This window comes from Phacochoerus africanus, chromosome 8 (genome assembly GCF_016906955.1).
Source record: "Phacochoerus africanus isolate WHEZ1 chromosome 8, ROS_Pafr_v1, whole genome shotgun sequence".
NCBI lineage: Eukaryota > Metazoa > Chordata > Mammalia > Artiodactyla > Suidae > Phacochoerus > Phacochoerus africanus.
This window is the reverse complement of record NC_062551.1, coordinates 70,593,757-70,615,590: the sequence shown is the minus strand read 5'-3', so window position 1 is coordinate 70,615,590 and position 21,834 is coordinate 70,593,757. Positions and strand designations below refer to the sequence as shown.

The 21,834-nt window shown below is 59.2% G+C and overlaps 1 protein-coding gene across 4 annotated transcripts in view; it reads left to right on the top strand.

The window, feature by feature from the left end:
* The window catches only part of CASZ1 (castor zinc finger 1), a 153,056-nt gene that overhangs the window by 74,432 nt on the left and 56,790 nt on the right, over positions 1-21,834 (top strand). For 2 of the 4 annotated variants that reach the window (XM_047791736.1, XM_047791737.1), the window contains exons 3-4: positions 9,086-9,137; positions 21,583-21,621. In XM_047791736.1, the coding sequence (XP_047647692.1) occupies positions 21,606-21,621 (16 nt within the window). In that variant the 5' untranslated portion in view covers positions 9,086-9,137; positions 21,583-21,605. Of the gene's footprint in view, positions 1-9,085; positions 9,138-20,936; positions 21,106-21,582; positions 21,622-21,834 lie in introns of those variants that run through there. The other 2 variants (XM_047791735.1, XM_047791738.1) reach the window with 2 other exon arrangements.

Genomic DNA, 21,834 nt, shown 5'->3' with positions numbered 1-21,834 from the left:
GAGCTGGGCTCAGGGCTCCCACTGCAGGCCCTGCCCATCCCGGGTTCAAGGCTGCTTCTTCTGTCCTCCACCCCCTGTTCCTCTTGGTGCCTCGCAGGGCTGGTTGAGGAAGTGGGGGGGACGGTCTCTGTCCACATGAGTGTCCCCAGACATGGCCAAGAAGCCCAGCCTTTCCAGAGCCTGCCAGCTGGCCCTTCAAACAGGATGGAGGCTGGGCAAGGCCAAAGGTTGCTTCAGGGGCAGTTAGGGGAGACCGGAGTCAGAATGACCAAAGGCAAGGTCAGCAGAGTCTGAGGATAACCGCACGCGCGGAGCACCCTCCCTGGAGCTGTGCGCTCCCTAGAGGCCGTGCCCCCCCATCCAGCCCCCACCCCCTGGCCCAGGTGAGGCCAGCAGGCTGGGCACGAGCGGCAGGTCAGTCGCAGAGGAATTCCTCGGCTTTAGATAGTGGAGCAACAGGATTAACCCAGCTGCTTGGAGGGGGAAGTGCTGGGCGGAGAAACAGGGCAGCCTGGAGGGGAGGTGGGGGCCTAGCCGGCCAGGGAAGGGCAGAGGGTGGAGGAAGCTGCAGAAAGGCTTCGGCCAGAGACAGACAGGAGGAGTAAGTGGAAGTGACAGGGTCAGGCCAGACCTTTGTCCTGCAGCCTGATTAGAGAGTCTGCTCTGGATTTCTGAAACTTTGGGATGTGGTCGGACAAACTGGAGCTTAATTCTGTCGGAGCGCCGGGGAGATTAGAATTGACATCCTGGGAGCACATTCCTGGCTGGGCAGAAATCCAGCCCCCGCTGGGAAAAACCTGTGAAAGCATGGCCAGCCCAGTGGCGCTGGCAGGGGGTGCCCGTCGGCCCCAGTGGCCACTCCAGCCTGTGGGTCAGAGCCAGGAGTCTGGGGGGCTGGGCTGTGCTGTTGGAAAGCGCCCGCCTGGTGGATGGAAGGGAGGCCCCGCCGAGCCACTTCTGAGTCGAAATCCTGGTTCTCTGCCTTTTCCTGGCTGTGCTGCCTTGGGAAGAAAGCTTCAGTTTGGTTGAACCTCAGTTTCCACATCTGTAGAATGGGACAGGTCTGCCGCCTGGGCCCAGTAACCTTGCCTTTCCTTGGGAATGGGAACCCTGACTTTGGCAAGGTGAAAGGAGTGGATCAGAGTGCACGCTCAGCTGCAGCAGAGCTGGGGGCACCGTGAAGATTTCCCTCGCCGAGCACCCCAACACTGGGCGCACCCCAACAGTGCCAGCCCATCAGAGCACTGCAGCTCAGGCCTGTGGAAGATTCCTGCCCCTGCACCAAGGGGGTCCTTTCCAGCAGCCGGCCCCCCGCAGCCACGAAGGAGAAGCCTGCAGGCATCCCTAGCTGGCCGCGTCCTAGGAGCTCCCAGGAACCCCTGCCCTGCTCAGTGAGCCCAGGAAAGCAATGTGGGCCTGCCTCGCAGGAGCATCTCGTCCAGATTCTTCCCCACACCTCCAGAGATGGGTTTGGGGGACCGGAGTAAGGGCCCAGCACCGTAGCCCCAGAGCAGGCTGTTTCTAGAAGAACAGCGTATACCCCCTCCCCACTTCCCTCCTGATTCTAATGACTTTCAAATATTGGTAAATATTTTGGCTAATGTAGCCTCTCATGGCAGAGAGCAAAGCTGTCTGCAGTTCAGGACCTACGAATTATTTATTAAAGATCTGAGATGCGGTGCAATTATGTGGAAAGAACCCCAAAAATTAAATAAATAAGTAACAAAATAAATAAATAACAGCCACACTGGCCTCTTGAAGGCTTGGGGAGCTGCATACATGATTGCCGTCTTGATGAAATCCCCCCGGATGTAATGAGCTGATTTTCTGCTGTTAATATTGCATCTGCTGATGAAGGATTCGTTAGGATAATGGAACGAAGCTAAAATATAAATGACTCCCTGTCAAGAAGCAGCTTTTGTTTGTTGATCTCCTGACAGTTTCCCGGGCCAAGGCAGGGGTTTCTGTGTGCACACGCTTTCGGGAGCAGTCAGGGGGGAGGGCTGAGGGCTCGGGGGACTGTCCCCAGGCCCTGGCCCCCTGGGTCTCCTGGGCTTTCCCTGCAAGGTGGGGCTCCCCATCCTTGGGGAGCCTTGGAGCCCTGAGGATGGGGAAGTCTTTGCCCGAGACCCCCTTTTTCCACCCAGAGGGCAGCTATACGCTGGGCAGCAGCAGAAGTTATCTGGGGAGCCTTGCAGAGAGGATGGCATGGGCCTTGCACGTGGGAGCCATTCATGCGAGGACACCGGCGGGGAGGATGGCAGCCCTGTGGAGACCGTCGTAGGCTCCTAGTGACGTGTCCTAAGGCAAGGCCTTGTCCCAGAGCCACCCTAGCCTTCTGGTATAGTCTTTTCCTCCAGCCGTCACAGAGCGCATTCTGCGAGGCCCTTGGACACCTCGGGCAGTGGTGCACACAGTTCCTGGGGACAGGAGGGGGAGAGCACCTGCCTGAAATTAGGATGATTCCCCTTCCACCCCCCCTCACCCTTGGCTCATCTCGCACCCGTGCCCAGCTGCTGCGGGGAAGGAGCCTCCTCTCCCTGATGCAGCCCCTTCTCCTCCTCCCCTACAGCTATATTATTTGACTTTATTGCAGTAAAAGGCACAGAACATGAAGTTCACCACTGTAACCATTTTTATCGTTTTTGTTTTTGTTTTTGTTTTTGTTTTGTCTTTTCTGGGGCCGCACCCGCGGCATATGGAGGTTCCCAGGCTAGGGGTCCAATCCGAGCCGCAGCTACCGGCCTACACCACAGCCACAGCAACGTGGGATCCGAGCCACATCTGCAACCTACATCACAGCTCAGGGCAATGCCGGATCCTTAACCCACTGAGCAAGGCCAGGGATCGAACCCGCAACCTCATGGTTCCTAGTTAGATTTTTTAACCACTGAGCCACAACGGGAACTCCCACCGTAACCATTTTTAAACTATACACGTCAGTGGCATTAACTACATTCACAGTGTTGTGTAACCATCACCAATATCTAGTTCCAGAACTTTTTTTTTTTTTTTTTAGATTTTTAGGTCCACTCCTGCGGCCTACGGAGGTTCCCAGGCTAAGGGTCCAATCCGAGCTATAGCTTCCGGCCTATATCACAGCTCACAGCAACGCCAGATCCTTATCCCACTGAGTAAGGCCAGGGATCAAACCCGCAACCTCATGGTTCCTAGTCAGATTCATTTCCGCTGTGCCATGACGGGAACTCCAAGAACTTTTTCATCATCCCAAGCAGAAACTCTATACCCATTAGAAGCCACTCCCTGTTTCCCCTTCCCCCTGCAGCCGACAACCGCTCATCTGTGTTCTATCTCTGTGGATTTGCCTATTCTGAGTATTTCACATGCAGGAAATCATGTCATATGTCTTTGTGTCTGCCTTCTTTCACTTAGGATGAGGTTTTCAAGGTTCTTCCCTATGGCAGCGTGTTGTGAGAACCCGTCCCTGTTCATGGCTGAATAATATTCCATGGTGTGGGTGACGGTGTGTTGGTTATCCATTCATCTATTGATGGACGTCTGGGTTGTGTTCCCCTTTTGGCTCTTGTGAATGGAGCTGCTATGAACATTCACGTACACCTTTTTGTTTGCGTTCCTGCTGTCCGTTCTTCGGGGTATATCCCCAGGAGTGGCAGGATTTGCTGGCCCTCTCCCTGGCTTCTTAAAGGCAGGGCCCCTGACAGCTAATAACAGGTCATATTTGTCAAACACTTACTAAGTACCAGACCGCGGTGCTGCACGTTATTTCAGCGGGTCTTCACAACCGCCACAGTTGCGGTAGTGCCAGGTGGACTGTCTTTGGTTGAAGTGCTCTCCAGGTTGTGGACAGTGCCCGGCATATAGTAGGTGCTCAAGAAATAGTAACTGAAGGAAGTGCCAAGAAGCTGAGGCCAAGAGAGGTTAGGCAGCTGCCCCAGCCAACACGATGTTGCTAAGTGGCAGAGGTGGGATTTGGACCAGAGCCTCACTGACTGCTCTTTCTCTCGGACCCAGCACAGTACATGCTCAGTGAATACCTGGCAATCGCTGGGGAGCAGGGCTAAGGAGAGGTCTAAGCCGATCGCCTGGATGCGGGCCAGGCAAGGCCCAGAGCAGGTGTTGTCTTTCTGTGCATCTGTGGAACGTGCCGTCTGTCCAAGGAGGCCCTGCCTCATCCTCGGTGAGCCCTGAACAGGCAAAGGCCGCGTTGGGTGCTGCTGAGCACCCCACCCAACACCCCAGAGAGATGTCCTCCTCTGCTTGACCTTCCAGGCCCTTAGGTGGAGGCGAGCATACCCAGCCACCCCTCGGACCTGTCTTCCTGGGGAGAGGATGGGTCCCACCAGTAAGATCTGAGCCACCTCCACCTCCAGTGGTCAGGCAGGGCCTCTGGGAAATGGAGAGGCTTCTTCTCACGTGCAGGGTCTCAGGAAGGCTGGGGAGGCGGCCTTTCTCCTACAACACTGAGAGAGGCCTCCCATCACCATCCAAGCCCCTGGTGGGGCCTGTCTCAGTTTCTGAGATGGGAAAAGAGAGGGCACCGCAGGCTGGAGCACCACAGAGAGAAGCACCCAGCCCAGGAGCTAGGGCCTGGGCCGGGGAGGTGTGAGACAGAGAGGGCAAGGCAGAGGTGCTGGACCAGCGAAGGCTTGGCCCCTGCAGGATGGGCCGGTCAACTGGCTGGAGACTGCAGGAGGCGGGTCCTCCCTGAGCTGGGACTTTGGAGAACAAGGTGGGAGAATCCCTTTCTTGCTCCCCACCTGCTAGATGCTTCCTCCTGACCCTGTACAGGTTTTTCAGGATTCTGGCCAAATTCCAGCCCAGACCGTGTTGGAAAACCCCCCTGCCCCAAGCCAATCCAGAGGCTGGCGCTGACCCCCACCTGCCCCGGCCTAGGGTGTTGGGCTCCTTTCCCCAAACGGGACAGGCAACCGCCCTGGCTGCCGCCTCGTCCAGATCTGGCACCTGCTGGATGGTGCAGGGCCCCGGGGCCCCTCATTGTCCCACTAAGCACTGTGTAAAAGTCTCGGGCTTCCTTTGACCTTTCTGTTTTGCCTGGTTATGTGGCGGCCGCCCCGCTGACACGTCTGCCCCCGCGTCATCGCCGGGCCACTGCCCGGCCCCTGCCTGTGGCCCTGCTCCTGGCTTCGTTCTTTCTCTTTCTCTTTCTTTCCCTCTCCTTTCTCTCTCTCTCCTTCTCTCTCTCTCTCTCTCTCTCCATCTCCCCCCCCCCCCAGTCTCTCTCTCTTTTCACTCTTTTAACATGGTTTTCCTAAAAAGTTTTTTAATCAATCAAATTTGAGGCAGAAAATAGGTTTTGTCACGCCTGGTCCCGGGGTGGTGTGGCTCTCACTCAGGCTCCTGACAGCTCCTCAATGCAGGAAGGAGGCCAAACAGAATATTTCTCGGGGAAAGTGCTGGTTTCCATGACATCGCCCCTTGTTGTCTGTGCTGCCCCCTCCCCAAGCTGCCGGCTGACACGGCCTGTGAAAGGGCCCGGCCAGCGTGGGGGAGGTGGGGGGAGAGGGGCAGGAGCCAGCACTGGGCGGGGGCGGGGGGGTGGGGGAAGGCAGGGAGAAATGGGCGCCCGACAGCTGCCCTGAGCCTCCTCTGTGGCCTGGGAGGGTTGGGGAGCAGGTAGGGGCGTCGGGGACAGGGAGCTGACCCTCATAAATATGAAGCCAGGGAGCTGGGGCTGAGAGATGCTCAGAAGCCAAGCCCCGGATGGTCGGTGGCTCCAGCCAGAGGGGATACAGGCGGGTGAGGCCTCGTCGGTCCTGGTACGCGGGTGGCAGCAGCTTCTTCATCCTTCCCTCTCCTGCTCCCCCCCCCCCGCCCTTGCCCGTGGCAACCCTGTCACCACCACCAGCTCGGGCTCCTTTCCGCCCTCCTTCTGCTCCATCACCTCTGGGGCTTCTGGTCCCTTCCAGCTCCCAGGCTGCCTTCGAGCTCCCTCTAGGCCCTCGGCTTCAACCTCCATCCCGCTTTCCAGCCGCTCCTTCCCAAGCCTCGCTGTTTCACCCTCTCCCCTCTCTTTACTCTTCTTGCTCTCTTTTATAATTAATGATTAGGTTTAATTGGTTTGCTTAGGCAGCCTGACAGCAAATGAGCAGAAGCCAGCCCAGGGCCGCCAAGGCTCGGGTGAGAGACCCCAACGGCACCTCTGCCCGGCCTGTGGGTGGGTCAGGCCGGCGCTCAGCAGGGGCCAGGCCCCACCTGGGCTGGCGCAGTGGCCAATGGGAAGAAGGCAGCAGCATCTTCACACAATCAGGCGCATGTTTGTCCACCAACATTCCCCATGTGCTTTTGTTCTTATTCTTGTCCTCACACCCCTTTCCAGGTTCTCTTTCATACAAGACATTGTCCACCTCTTCTGAGCTTTGGGTCACGGTAGGAGGAGGGCAGGGTCCCGCTCAGTCTCCCTGAAGCCTGGACCTATGGGGTCGCCAGCTTGACACGTCTGGGCCAAGATCCTACTTTTTCACGTGGACAGGAGGGAGCAGCTAACAAGGCCTGCTAGCCCAGCTGCCTGCCTGCAGCCACCGGAGCCTGGAAGCCAACAGGCCTGGTTGTCTCTCTGATTTTCCAGGTGCCTGTGCATAGAACTCAACTTCTTGGTCCTCCGTCTTCTGGGCAGAGTCCTTAGGATAAAGCACGTTGGACGAATGCGCGGATGGGCGGGCGGATTGCCGGCAGAGAGTGGGGGTGCCCTTAACATCAGCCGTCCTAAATGCTGGGGCTTCTGGTCTCCTCTGTGTATGTTTTCCTGCTCCCTACCTCTCCCCCCAGCTTTGCAGAATCCGTCCTTCACTGCAGCAGCTTTCTGATGCTCTGCCAGGCGCTGGGTGTGCCCAGTCACTCGCTCAGACAGGCCAGAACCAAGCATCAGAAGCAGTGAGAGGAAGAGAGACAGAAGATGCCCAGGCCAGCAAAGAGAGATAAAGTTGAACTTCTTGGGCCCCCTGCTGGGGAGGGGGGTTCCAGAGTCCACCCAAGTGTCCCAGATCCCACCCAGAGACAGCCTCCCTGCTTCCGGCAGCCAGGCCGCCCACTCCAGAGGCAGGGGAGGGACAGGACCCCCGTCTGCATCCTGGTCCCCGTGCAGTTGGCATCTCTGCCCCTCCCCACCCCTCTCCCACCCCCAGCCCACTCCTGGAAAGTTTCCTCCCTGATTGTTCTGTGTGATCAGATCTGCAAGTTGCTCTCTAAGCTTCTTGTCACATTTTGACTTAATGAAGTGCAACTGCTGAGGGATTTGGGTTCAGCGCTCCGGTCTCCCGCGCTCCCTTGTTGTCGGAAAACAGGGGTGGTTGGGGACGGCAACACCGCACTGCAAGTCGTTATCATTCCGGTCAGTCTGTTTAACACAAAATTAAACAAAGAACTAATTAGTGCCTCATGAATTAATAAATGCACAGTTGCCAGGGAGGATGGGCGGGGGGGGGAAGGTGGTGGAAGGGAGATACTGGAGTTGTGGAGTTGGGGGGCTTTGGGGGTTCAAGAGAGGCTGGCCAGGGCGCCTTGAGAGATCTCAGGCAGGCAAGTGTGGGCTGGACCGGCCGGCGATGCCGCCCCGCTGGGTCCTTGGGCTGGCTGGCTGGGATGCCAGCTCTGACAGCCAAGCCTGCCCGGCGCCTCTCAGCGGAGGCCCGCGGTCTCCATCCCTCGCCCCCCTGTCCAGCCCCGCGTGGCCTCCTCGTCATCCAGCGCTCTTGCTCTTCCCTGACTTCTTTTCTCCGCTGTCGCGACCTCTGCCCCGTCTCCCGTCTCATCAAGGCGCCCCCTTCCTCTCTACCGCCCCCTATCGCTGGCTGCCCAGCTCTCTGCAGAGCCCCAGGTTCTCACCCTCTGGATCAGGTGGGCATCAGAGGCCCACGGAGCAGTCCCCCCCAGCTGCCCGATGCCTCTCAGAGCCCTGCGTCCAGCAGGGTGGGCTCTGCCCCAGTGGGTACCCTCCACCCAGGCCGCTCAGCCAAGGCAGCGAAAGCTGGCAGAGGACCCAGCCCTCCTTAGGAGGACATGTCAAGTACAATTAGCATTATCTGTCTAAACGTGTCCCTGGGAACGGGAGGGTGGGCGGCGGGGCTGGGTGGCATTCCTGGAGCCCAGTACAAGGTCACCTCACCTCTTGCAATCCCCCCAATCTGATTTGGGGATTACACAGCCTAAGGAAATGGGTGTTATTCCTCTTGCATCATTGATAAGCCACAAATGTGAGGGGGGTGGGGAGGGAAAAAAAAACCCCGAATAAACAGAAAACCTTTCCCCAGCATGGGTATAGAGTTCTGAAGGCCGGTGGGGGTGGGGGTGGTGGGGCCTGGCTCGGGCGAGGGCAGGTGGGCCCGGTGAGCAGGCAGAGGGCTCCTTGGGTTTTCTGTCCACGTGAGTGGTCTGTTCCACTTGAACCTGGCTCCCTAAGCTTGTGCCCTGGCCTGGGCCTGGCAAGCTAGGCTGAGCTGTGTGTTGGCTAAAGACCCGCTACACTACCGCCTCAGACCATGTGCCCCCCTCCCTCTGCGGGCCCCTGGAGTGGGTCGTGGCTGGTCGGCAGGACCCCAGGGTGGTTGTCTGTAGCTTATTCCTGGGCGTTGAGGCTTCCTGGTGCCCTGGCCCCTGGCCCACCCTTGCTCCTCTGTCACCCATCTGCTGTAGTGAACAGCTTGGCATCTGTCTTGTTTGTTTTCGTGGGCCAGGGGAGGAGAAGGAAGGGCTGGGTGCTGCCAAACTCTGCCATTGTCCCCAGGCCCCGCTGCTTGGCCGCTGCGGCTCCACGGGGGCTCCCCGCCCCCACACGGGCATCCCTATCCCCACATCTATTTTTCTCTTTGGTTTGGGGTGTCCTGAGGACCCTATTTCCACCGTGATCAGCCCTTAGCACTTGCTGAATTTTTTTGGATTTGGGGCAGCATAAGCCTAAATGGACCAAAATGAGTGCCCACTCGCGTGTCTGAATTTTTGACACCCTTGGCTGGCCTGGGAGCCTCAGCCCCTGGGCCTGGAGGTGGCAGGGAGCCCTCGAGCACACAGCAGCATGGAGGGCATGGGCTGGGTAGTTGTAGGCATCCTGCTGTGAAAGGCTAAGAGGCTCTTCTCTGCCCCTCTCCAGGATGAAGTGACACCCATACTGCCAGAGAGGAGCCTCCAGGACCGGCGACAAGGTAAGGCCTCAGCCCCTCCCTCACCCCTGATCCCTGACCACCCCCCCACCCCCGGTGACTGTGCACCTGGTACACATCACCGTGGGCTGGGTCCCGTCATGCCAGGCAAGCACCAGGGTGTGTCAAGAAGATGGGGACAGGGACTTGGAGCCTCAACTTGGCAGGAAAAGATGAGCCAGGGTGAAGCGTCTCCGATAGGTTCTTAGGCTGGAAACGGGCTTGGGGGTCCATGGATCTTGGACTTTGGGCCTGGAATGTGTTCAGGGCAGCGTGGGACCAAGGGACATTTGTGTGCCAGGCCTCGGCCACCCTGCAGCGCCCTGCCTGGCTCTCCGCAGCCCTGTGGCTGTGGCTGCTGCCGGCTCTCCCTGGGAGCTCGTGCTTGGGGAACCTTGTGGACTTGAGAGTTCTAGAAGTCCAGTCCTCCCTCTGTCCTGGGGGGCTGCTGACCCCCTGTGGCCCCCTCCTTCCTCCACGAGCGGCTGGCAGGGAGGAGGCCCCTGGCCCTGAGCTGCTGTCCTTCCCTCCCCGAGCGCAGGGCTCCCCTGCCCAGGCCGGGCCTTCACAGGCCATCCTAGTCCTGGGGGTAGCTCGGGTGGCTCAGGGAACCTGGGGCCACCGGGCCTCGGCCCCAGGCAGCGCCGTGTCAGAGGTGACCGGTGGAACGCCAGTGTTATGTAAATAGCGGGGCCTGCCCGGCGGGCGAGCTGGCTGGCTGCAGCCATCCATCATCGCGCTCCGCAGGGCGGGGGACAGACACGGCACCGTGCGCCTGGCTCCAAACCTGTTTGTTTTCCCTTTGTCTCACGGGTTTCGGGGGGCCCGGCTGTGACCGGCTCCGGGGTTTTGTCCTGCCGGCCCCCTCCCCCTGGAGGACGGGGGAGAGGGAGGAGATTCGCGCGGCTCCCACCGCGGCATCCCTTTTGGACATCAAAGGCTCCCCCAGCATTGTCTGTGCTGGCGGGCAGTGGCCCTGAAAACGTGATCAGAGGCGGCCGGTGTAGGGCAGGCCCGGCCCGCGCCCTGCGCTCTCGCTGGGGCCCTTGGATTCCTCCCTTTGCCGCCAGCACCACCCTGGTTACAGTGCTGCTCCCCGGGCCCCTCTCCTCGCCTTTCTCGCCCCTGGCATCCCAGCCTGGCCGGACCCCGCCGCTGCCGCGCTCCCATCCTCTCTTAGCCGCAGCCCAGCACCCCTGGCCTGGCATCGGGATGCCAGGAGGTTGAGCGCTGCGAGTCTCTGCCCCTCGTATCCTCCATGAGAGTCGGAAGCACAGTGAAGGGCCCCTTGGGATGCGGGCAGCTGGGCTGGACCAGCCTCTGCTGGGCCTCTTTTCTTTTCCCCCACCCTGCTGCCGATGAGACCCTGACCTCCCCCGGAGGCCTCTGCCCAGCCAGCCCTTGCTTCCACTTCTTAGCAGGGTGCAGGTTGGCCGCTTCTGTCCTAACAGCCAGCCCCAGGTGCTTCCATTCTCTGGAGCAAGGCTTGGCAAAGCATGGCCAGAGGGCCACGTTCGGCCCCTGCCTGTTTTTGTGAATAAAGTTTTATTAGAACGCAGCCATGCCCACTCATTTGCTTCTCAGTTGTGGCCGATTTCACTTTGCAGTGGCAGCGCTGAGTAGCTACAATAGAGAATATCTGGCCTGAAAAGCCTGGAATATTTACAGTCGGGCCTATTATAGAAAAGGTTAGGAGTTCCCGTTGTGGTGCAGCAGAAGCAAATCCGACTGGTATCCATGAGGATGTGGGTTCGATCCCTGGCCTCGCTCAGTGGATTAAGGCTCCCACGTTGCCATGAGCTGTGGTATAGGTCACAGATGCAGCTTGCATCCTAGGCTGCTGTGGCTGTGGTGTAGGCTGGCAGATGTAGCTCTGATTTGACCCCTAGTGTGGGAACTTCCATATGTTGTAGGTGTGGCCCTAGAAAGAAAAAAAAAAAGGAAAGAAAAAGTTAACTGTCGCTTGCTCTGGAGGTTCTGGCTCCTGCCCTGTGCTCTCTCTCTCTCTCTCTTTTTTTAAGTGGTAAAATATATATATCATGCAAATAATTACCATTGTAACTGTTTTTTAGGTGTGCGGTTCCCTGGCATTAAGTATGTTCCCAGGGTTGTGCTACCATCATCCTGCTCTGAGGGGCCCAGGCAGTTGTCAGGGAGCCCCGACCCTGAGTTGGGGGGGTGGGGGGCTGCTTGCAGTCCTGGTCCTGTTGAGCCCGCCCTTTCTCACCCTGCTCTCTGTAGGGCCTCACCTTCTGCTCAGCTCCACCTGCCCAGAAGTCCCAGCATGTCCTCTCCTCAGCTCTGTTTCCTTAGCGTGCTTGCTCCCGGCCAGTCTTCATCCTGTCACTTTTAGCAAGGCCTCAGAGCCACAGTTTCCTCCTCTGCAAGATGAGCAGAATATCTCTTTTGCGGGGTTATGGGGACAATCGAGCAAGTGAATGGAGCTGAAGGCGTCTAGGCCGGGGCCTGGCACCTGTGCTCCCTCCTGCCTTCCTCCCTTGGCACCTGCCGGAGCCTGAGTCTCCACTGTACACATAGGAGGCAGCAGCCACTGCAGGCAGGTCCCATGGAGTTCCCCACCCCTGCCCCGGGACCTCTGAGTGAAGGTTCTAAATGCTGCACAGGGGGTAGACTGGGGGTCCTTGGGCTCACTGGAGCTCTCGGCTCAGCCTTGGGTCCTCCACGTCTGCTGCAGGGCCCTGGGCCCCGGGCAGTTGCCTAAGCTCTGAGCACCCGTTTCTCCATCTGGAAAAGGGAGTCCTGACCCCTATTCTCTGTTTGTAGGATAGTTGCAAGGAGGAACTCGAATGCAGCAGGGGAAGCTGGGAAGGCTTGTGATCCCAGGGGCTGCTGAGGGCGAAGCAGGCCATGGGCAAAGTCTGGGTCCGAACTTGGGCCCATTCTGGGGGAAGGTGGGAACCAGGCTGAGAAGGCCCTGGGCACTCGCTCCGTATAGGGTGCCAGGACTGAGGCTGCTCTGACGCCTGACTGGTCTCGTGTGCCAATCTGGGAGTCAGGCTCCCAGCCCTAGAGGAAAGCTGGCAGGGAGGGCAGTGGGGGGGGGGGGAGTCTAAGCTGTGCAGCAGTCAGAGGCCTGAGACAGAGCCGAGTCCGCATAGTTCACTCGCTGCCCTCTCCTGCTGCCCCCTCTGTGTGGGTTCCTAGCCTCTGGTGTATCAGCTTTCCCGCCTCGCCTTCTCTCTGCATCCTGCCAGCTTCTCTTCCTCCTCCCTTCCCGCCAGCCTCCTGCCACCCCCCACCTCCATGGCGCGCTCTCTTTCTCCCTCTCTCTCCTTTTCATCTACTCCGAAGGCTTTACTTTACTTCCTTGTCACCCTAATTGATTGCATTAACCTTTCAGCGTATTGGATTTCCTCGGCATCGTGCAGAGAGCCCTGCGCAATATGCTTATAATCTGAGCCATAATGGACAGTTTGCAGTCAACAAGCCCCTTCTCCCATCTCTGCCGTCGCTCCCGTTGACATCTCTCTTGCCCAGGCCACCGTGGCCACTTCCCCTGCCAGCAGGGTGGGGCAGTGGAAGGGGCTGGGAGGAAGCAGACAGGGCTTGGACCCACCGATGGGTGGCTTTCCCCGCCTCTCCCCTCCTGGCTCTGCCACCCGGCCCTGCCTCTGCTTTGCCAAGCCCCGCAGTCCAGGTCCTGTCTTGTGAGTCTTCCCTGCTCCTGGAGTTCTCTAATAAGTGGCTGATGGGGCCAGTTTGGCCCAGGGAGTTGGGGGGTAAGAGAGTCCCCTGATTCCACCAGATGGTCCTTAACCCGAGGCCTCTTTGGACCTTCTGGAAGCTGGGCCCGCTCCTGGAATGATGTGGAAGCCTGAGGGAGACAGAAAGAAGGGGCTCTGCTAACGGCCAGGGAGGAGCAGCCCTGCTGGGGCCGGCCGTGGGCTCCCGAGGCAGCAGTGGCCTTTCCCAATGGGTGGCTGTCCCACTTGGACAGCCAGTCTGGACCCCGTCTCCTGCCCTGGTCCCAGGAGGGTACGGTTTGGGTCCTTGATGGGCAACGTCTCAGTCTCCATTTCCCATCCCATGTTTATCAGTAGCTCTGAGCAGACCCACCTGCCTTCATCAAAGGAAGAGACGTGATACAGGCCACAGGGCCCTGAGCCAAAGAGAAGCCTCTACGGGGCGGGAGGCGGGCACGGGGGGGGAGGCCAGAGAAAACGAGAGCTGGCTTCTCAGTTTGGTAAGAAGGGGCTCCCTCTGGTGGGTTCCCAGATGGGCACCTGCTTGTCCAGCATCAGGCAAAGGAGCCAGCCCTTGCCACCTGCCTGGTCCTGGGATCTTGGTGAGTCCCAGCCCCTTGGGTCCTGGCCGGGGCTGCCCGCCCCCAGACCCGCAGCCCCATCAGCTGAGTCTTCATTCACGACAGGCTGGACGTTGGGTTGAATACATTAATGTCAGGCCAGAGGAGCAGGATGGAAGCTCTCCGCAGCCCTGGTGGTACCTCCTCTCTCCCGCCCTGCTCGCTCCCCTGCCCTCTGCCCATCAGTGTCTCCTTCTGACCACCCCGCCTCCTCCCATCACTCCATCACTCCGAAGGGCAGGCTTTGGCAAGAGCAGGCCGGACCTGGGTTCTTCCCCTCCTCTCCCAGGGATTTGGGGGGTGGGCAGAGGGCGCAGCAGGGAGAAGCCAGGCAGCGAATTAAAGTTTGGTGATTGTCAGTGTCAGGAGACGCTAAATAACCCCGTAACTAGTATGAAGGTGAATTCACGGTCTGCTGCACATGGAAAATATGAGCGCTCCGCGAGACGGGGAGAGCGAGCACGGAGTCGGCCTGCCACGGTGGGCAGCCTCCTCTCCAGGGACCCGGGCAGGGAGGCAGGAGGAGGGCCGCGCACCCTCCCATTCCTGCCAGGGAGCAGTAGGAGCCCCAACCAAGCATTGAGTTTGGGGGGCTGGGGGGCAGCTCAGCTGCTTGACAGCCTGCTGGCCCGGCCCCAGGGACCCAGGTAGACAGTTGTCAGTCCCAGCAGTCTACGCTCATGGCTGCCAGCCCAGACCCCAGGATGCCAGCCCGTCTTCCCCGGTCCGGGTTACTAATCGCTAATCCTCCTTGAGCTCGTCCTCTGTGCCAGGCTATGTGCTGGGGATGCCCTTAGGACAGCTCGATGCAGGAAATGCCATTATCATTCCCCTTTTTTGTCCCCACTTTTTTATAACCACTTTATTGAGATATAATTCACATGCCAACTGTACAGGTCAGTGGTTTTTAGTGTATTCACAAGGTTGTGCCACCATCACCACTATCTAATTTTAGACTCTTTCCATCGCCCCAGAAGAAAAGCCCGCACTCATCAGCATTCACTCTCCGTCCTCCCCGACCCTCGGCCCCAGGCAGTCCCTAATTATTATTCACTTTGGTGCGGAGAAAATGGAGGCTCAGAGAGGGTCAGTGACTTGATTCTGGTTGCACAGCTGATGAGAGATGGAGCTGGGATTTGAACCTGGGGAGTGGGACGCCAGTGCCCGTGCTGCGTGAGGGACTGCCCGGTGTCCTGGCCGCCCCCACCACCACTCTGCGTGCCCTGCCAGATGTTTCCCACAGCATGTGTGCTCAGGCATGTGTGAGTAGCGTTCAAACACGCCGGCCCAGCTGGCAACACGTGTCTCTCTCCTCAGGTACACTTGGGATTCCTCACGGAACAGTCTCACACCCCCTCAGAAGGCCAGCCAACCACCCCCCCAACCCCTACCCCTTCCGCAGCCAAGCTCCTGGAAGGGAAGGTGGGAGCAGGTACGAGCAGCAGGAGGGGAGCCCAGTCGGCCAATGAGACCTGGGTGGTTTGGAGCTTTAAAATGAAAAATCCCCATTAGCTCCCGTAGCTGATAATTGTAACCGAAATAAAATGCCAACACAACATTCCAGAACAGGTCCCTGCCCAGGTTGGGGCCACAGGCTGGGCGGTGCCCCCAGGGCCAATGCAACTAGCCGGGCTCCCAGCATCACGCTTTTTCTGTCTTTCCTTCTCTCGCTTTCCTTCTGACTTTTTCTCACTCTCTCCTTTGCTTCTGTCCAGTTTCTTCTCGCCTTTTTTCTTCCCATCTGCCTCTTCACACGCCACTGTCCCTCCCCAAAACTTAAAAACAATAAACAAACCCACAACCTATTGTGGCCACACTCTTGCACTTGCAAAATTTGGGAATTAAGGTGAAACTGTTCCTGCCCTGATAAGAGATAAATACAAGGGATGAGAGACAAAGGGAAAGGTGGAGAATGAGTCTGTTGGATTTGGTTTGGGGTTTTTTTCCTCCTTCTTCTCTCTCCCTCTAAAGCGGAGGATCCGGCCGGGCCAGTTTGGATATTTATTAAGAAAAAGCCAAAGATAATTAACTTTTTTGTTTTTGTTTTGTTTGCGGGTGCCTCCCCTGCTGGCACTCCTGACTGCCTGGCAAATTAAACCTGCTCCCTGCTCCCTGGGTGCTGGGCTGTCGGCAGCTCTGCTACTGGCTGTCCTGAAACCGCCCGCCTGCCCGCCTGGCAGCTGCCCACCCAGCCACCCACCGTGGGTTTCAGATCTAGGGTCACTTTATGCTACTACCGATGCCACCTCCCCGGGGCTCTTCTGACTCCTAGAGCAGCCTTTAGAACAGGGTAAGTGGCCTGTGGGGGAGTTGGGGGGGGGGAGGAGGAGGGGCTACTGTTGGGGTTATGGCCAGCACTTCCCTAAAAGGAGATGGGGGTGAGAGAGTGAGCGCTCCCGCAGGGCAAGGGTATTCCTTCTGGCCAGGTCAGACAGCCAGCTTCCCAGAACAGGGTAGGGGCAGGGAATGAGCTGGAAGTGCAGAGAGAGGCCAGATTTGGGCCATGTCCATCGCCAGCCTTTCTCCCAGGAGGCTGCTCCACTGCCAGGACCCATGGCTCCTGGGAATGCTCTGGAGAAGGCTCAGGGCCACAGAACCCTCCCATGACATCTGGCCACCCTCGACGCGGGGCTCCATGCTACTTCCACCTCTGTCCCAGCCCAGGCCACCTGGGGGCCCGGCTGGCGCCCGTATCAGAAATTGGCTGCCTCTGGTCTGCTGTCCTAGAACCGTGCAGAGCCCCGAGGCCAAGCTGTGACCTGGGCCCGAGCCATGTCCACGAGTCAAAAAGGTGGCAGTTAGAGACGTCACTCTTGGTGGGGGACAGGGTTGAGGGCCTGTCAGGAGCTGGGACAGCCAGTGAGGAAGGCAGACCATCTAGCGGCCAGCCCAGCCCTGGCTGCTTGGGGTCGGAGGTGTGCTTTGCCCCACTGCTGAGTGAACACGCCTCAGCCCTCCCTGACAGGGCCCTCTCCTCTGCCCCCTGGCTTCGTCCCCCACCGGGTGAGTGGGCAGCAGGGTGCGGTCCCTCCAGTGGGGGAGAACCTGCTTTGGAGCTGGGCACAGAGAGGGCATTTTCCAAGGATTTTGCTGGCCCTTTTTTTTTTTTTTTTCTCTGAAATATAAGGATGTGCAATTTTTTTGGTTTCAATTTAGCATTGGAGAATTTTATAATTTAGTAATTAAAATCTCTGATAGGCTTTAGAAATTGCGGCTAATTGAATTTAATGGGAAGATGATTTTCAATTTTATTTGATTACCGGGACCCCTGGCATCGGTATTTATGGGAAAAAAATGGGAAATGTGCTGTGTGGGCTAAGATGGCATAATTGAATTAGGGATAATCGGATTTCTCCGTCATGAATTTCACTATAATTTTCCTATAATTTTCCATTAGATAGCTAGTTTACAAATATTCACAAAGAAATGAAGCTCTTTCGGAATGGAGATTGCTGGCTAACAGGATTACAGGGCCGAGCGTGCGGCCCTGCCAGCCCCTCTCCCGCCATAATGCAAGTCCTTGTATCTGCCTTACACTTCACTTGGGCCTGGCCTCAGCCCCTCGCTCCCCCGCCACCCGCCTGGCTGCGTCTCTCTGCCCCTTTGTCTCCCCTGCGTCCCTGCTTACTCCCTGCCCCGACACCCAGCCATCAGGGCCCCGTGACCTCTCATCCCCCTGCCCTGGCGTCTGGGCTCCAGCCACTGTCCCCAGCACCCTTCCCATCCACAGGTCGCCCGCCCAGGGCTCTTCCGGACAGCCTCCCCGCCGTCGGCTCACACGCAAACACACGGACGGCCTCGCAGGTGCGAACATGCTTGCTCACACACACACACGCCATCGTCTGGCCAAGGCGGCTGTGCCCTGGCCCAGTCGCCTCAAAGGGAACCAGTTTATTGGGATCCTGGGGTGGGGTGCGGGAACAAAAGGAGCTTTGTTCAAGTTTATGTGAAAGTTACAAATTCAAAATGAGAGCAGATAAAGCAGGAGATACCTGATGCGTAAACAGGCTGGTGAGTGAGAAGGCCCCGGGCTCAGGAGGGAGAGAGAAGGAGTGGGCAACCTGGGGATGCCAGGGCCCTGGGAGCCAGCAGTGAGGGCAGCCTGCCTGGGGAGAGCCCACGGGTTTCCCTGGACCCCCGTGAGGGGCCTGGCAGGTGGGTGTTGCTGTGCAGGGCTCCACGTTTTCCCATGAGGTGAGGTGCGAGGAGGAGCTGGGGCTCTGGGCTTCGTGGGGACTGTGCCGTTGGGCTTTTTATCCGCCGGGCCCCAAGCACAGAAACCGTGGCCTGGCCTCAGGGCCCAAAGGCCGTCACCACATCAGGGTTTCTAAGGCAAAAGGGCCGTAGGCTCAGAGATGCCTGCATTCTGGGCCTCTCCCCATCACATGAGCACACCCGCCCCCCAAGAGAAAGAGAAATCGGGGGACCCCTTCATTCCGTGGCCTCTCTGACTCACCTGCACGATCTCAATGGCTCAGGCCTCTCAAATCTCAAATCTGAACACCCAAGAGGGCCTCTTTTCTGTGCCTCTCGGGGCCCTTTCTCCTCCAGGAAGGCCCCTCCCTCGGGCAGAGCCTCTTCAGCCAGGGTGGCTGTCGGTGGCCATGATCTTGGCAGAGCCAAAGCTCTCCGGGCACTTCACACCTCCCCCTGCCACTGGTAGTGCTTGGTGGGCCCCTCTAGCTGGCCCTGCCCACCCGGCCTTCTTTCCGGCTCTCTTAGTTCTATCCCTTCAGCCATTCCTCTCCAGCCTTTGTCACTGGAGGCCCCAAAGTTATCGTGCAGCCAGTCCCGCTGATGCCGCGTGGGTCAATGGAAGGCGTGACCTCCCATACCCTTCCCGCCATCAGCAGAAGCCTAGAAGGACATGCAAGGCAGCCAGCGGGCCGCGTGGGTCCCATCCGCAGGGAGCTCCCCGTACGTGCACACTTCACATGCACCCAGAAGTCACCCTTTCACCCCTGTGTCTCCAGGCTTCTTTCTACATCCTAGTTGCCCAGATGGGGAAGCAGACACTCAGGAGGGGAATTTGGGTTTGACTGCCTGTTGTTACAACCCCAACTTGTACCCTCGCTTTGGGGAGTCATGGGTGGGAGCACCCAGTGGCACGTCCTGGTTGCCGAGGTGCCCTCTGAGATCCCATGTGGGAAGTAGAAGCTCCTGGTCCTCACTTCCTGGCTGCCTGGTGCCAGCAATCGTACCATCCTCTGGGTAGCATGTGGCTTAGTCTGTTCAAAGAGCTCCACTCCCTTAATCAGGGTTTTAGGGCTGGGGGGACACTCAGCGTTCCCGGGCCTCTCCAGCAGCTCTTCCTACAGAAGGATGGGGCAGGCCCCAAAGGGTGGAGGGCTGTGTGACAACCAGGCATGGGGTGGCGGGGGGGGGGGGGTCAAATAGGGGAGGGATACTAACCTCCCTGCCAGGCCATTTGAAACCAAAGTGCAATTAAAAAAGAGAGAGAAGAAGAAAAATAAGGGGAGGAGTTCCCGAGGTGGCTCAGCTGTTAACGAACCCAACTAATATCCATGAGGATGCAGGTTCCATCCCTGGCCTCACTCAGGGGGTTAAGGATCCGGCGTTGCCGTCAGCTGTGGTGTAGTTCCTAGATTCAGCTGGGATCCCGCATTGCTGTGGCTGTGGTGTAGGCCAGCAGCTACAGCTCTGATTCCACCCCTAGTCTGGGAACCTCCATATGCCTTGGGTGCAGCCCCCCAAGAAAAATAAAAAAGAAAAAGAAAAATGAGGGGAAAGTGGGAGAGTCGATTGTTAACTCCCTGACTTCATTGCCCCCAGACCTCCTTGCCCCCCCCTTTGCAAAATAGAAATATTGCAAAAATAGTCCAGCACCATTTTGCCAAATACTGCCCAAAGACCGGAGAAAAGAAAGTCTGGGTTCTGGTCCCCTCCCCTCATCGAAGGCAGTGTGGCCTCCGCTGAAACAGGAGGGGGGAAGGAAGGCTGCAGGGTGGGTTCAGAAGGGGCAGAGGGAGAGCTAGGGACCATGAGAGCCAGGTACTTCACTCTCAGAACTGTCCACCTTCTTGATGGCCTGTCTGCCCCCTTCCTGGCCTCCCACCAGTGGGTCACTTAGGTGACTAAGACTGAAGGAATCTCAGTGTGTCTGGCCACAGCAGGGACACTAGGGAAAGAAAGACCCACCAACGTGCTTTCTCTATAGGGAAAGGAGGGCGAAGAGAGGAAAAATCTCCCAGGTCCCGCAATGAAGTGGCAGACAGGAAGTGAGGGCCGTGATGTCAGAGGGGCAGGCAGCAAGCAGGCCAGGGCTCCTTGGTTGAGGGGTGTCTGTGCCCCCTGTGCCAGGGCCCTGCGTGGGGTGTGGCGGGGGCAAGAGGGCAGGTTGGAATCCGAAGTGACAGTGCAGATGCAGATTCGTGGTGGGGGCCCTCCGAGGACCCGAAGACGGGGTGAGAGGGCAAGGAGGTGCTGGGCGCCCCCGCCCCCCCCAATTTGCATCCCAGCCTCGGGGCTGGAGGCTGAACTGCAGGGCAGGAGGAGAAGGTCCCAAGGGCAGTGATGAGGAGGGGACCCAAGGGGGGTGGTCGACATTGGGGGGAGGAGAGTGCCAGGGCCCATTTAAAGGCAAAGCCAACCCTAAGAAGCCCTAGGCAGGGAGTCCCCGCACTTCTGAAGCCAGCCGGCCGAAGAGCGCGTTCCCCAGCACATCCAGGCCCATCGCCCCAGCCTCTTCTCAGAACTAAAAACCACCACCACCAACTGCACCAGGAGGAGGTTCAGGGATGGGGAAGAAACAAAACCCCAGGTGTCCCGGCACCGGAATCCGAGGGGAGCGCGAAAGTGGGGCACACGAGGGTGCCCGGCTCGGTGGGCGCGACCCCACGGCGCTCACACCTGCCCCCGCCCGCGCGGAAAAGTTTGCTCCGCCGCGCGCGCGCGCCGCGAACCCTCGGCCACCCGGCGCCGCGGAGTGAGTTCACGCGCGGCCGCCGTCGAGTCGCGCTCGCGGGGCCGGAGCGCAGTGGGGAGCGTGCGAGCGCGCACCCGCCGGCGTCCGGCCAGAGTTGGCGCGGGAGCGCGAGCGCCGGCCGCGGGCATCTCTCGGACCGCCGCGCCCCCGCCCGCCTCCCCGTTCCCTCCCGTCCTCGGGCGCCGAGTCCCCGCCTCCCTCCTCCCGAAGTCTAAGGTTTGGGCAATCGCTGAGCCAATAGGACCCGCCGCTCGAGCCGGTGCGCTGAGGCCGATCCGCGCGCGCGCGAGGGAGAGAGCGCGGGGCGCGCGCGGCGGGGGGGGGACGGACGGAGGCGCGCGCGAGGGCGCGGGGCGGGCGAGCGCGAGCCCATTCACTCCAGCATCCCGGCGGGCGGGCGCGCGCGCGGGCGGGCCGAGCACTGCTCTTTCACCTGCCGGGGCGGCGCGGGCCCGGCCCGGAGGAGGCGGTGCCGCGGCCGCCCTGCCAATCACCTCGGCGCCTGGCAGCGCCCCCGGCCGCTCCCGCCCGCCCGCTCCCTCCTGCCAAACTGTTACCCTGAGTGTTACCGTCAGGAGCAATGACATCAGGGCTTTAAAACAACTTGTTATTCGGGGAGTAATCAGTTGCAATTAGGCATTAATTAAGTATTATGAAAGTTGATTATTTAAGTGAATTCGGCTTTCGACTCTCCGACTATGGTGAGTACCGGAGTGGGGCGGGGGAGGGCAGGGGGCGCCGCCGCGGGCCCCCCTACCCGGGCGGGGGGCGCGGCGCGGCGGGGCGGGGCGGGGGCGGCGGGAGCCGGGCCGGGCGCGGGCGGGGGCGCCCCTCGGCCTGGCGGGCCGGCAGGGCCCCCAGACCCGGGCTGCGTCTATAAATAGTTTCTCTTTTAGTTTAATAAACTCGAGAGCAGAGAGGAGCTGCTTTGAGTGTGCAATGCCGGAGCGCGAGAGCGAGAGAGGAGGGAGGGAGAAACTTTCGCTGTCCCTCCCCGGTCCCCAGTCTCATTTCTGCCCCGGCCCCAGTCCCAGTCCCGGGACTTGACCGCCCCTCGATGGGGGTGGGGGGAGGGTGCGGAGAGCGGAGGGGGGAGGCTGGCGTGGGGAGTGGGGGGCACTGCGAGAGACTAAACCGATTTCTTTTCTTTCCCCCTCTTTTTTTGGCGTTCCTCGAAGAGTTTGGGACCAAAGAGAGGAGAATGGATCTTGGTACAGGTACCGGCCGGTGGGAACCGGGGGAGGCTCTTTCGCTTTTCTTTCGGTTCTTTTACGGAAGTTATTATTTTTAGCCCAATGAGGTAGCAGCTGAGCAGGGGGTGGGGGCCGGCCTGGAGAGGGTCTGGTGCCGGCTGCGCTTCTCGCCCTGGTTTCTGGATTGCGAGGCTTCCGATGATATTATTGTTATTATTTGTTACTTGCTTAGTGACT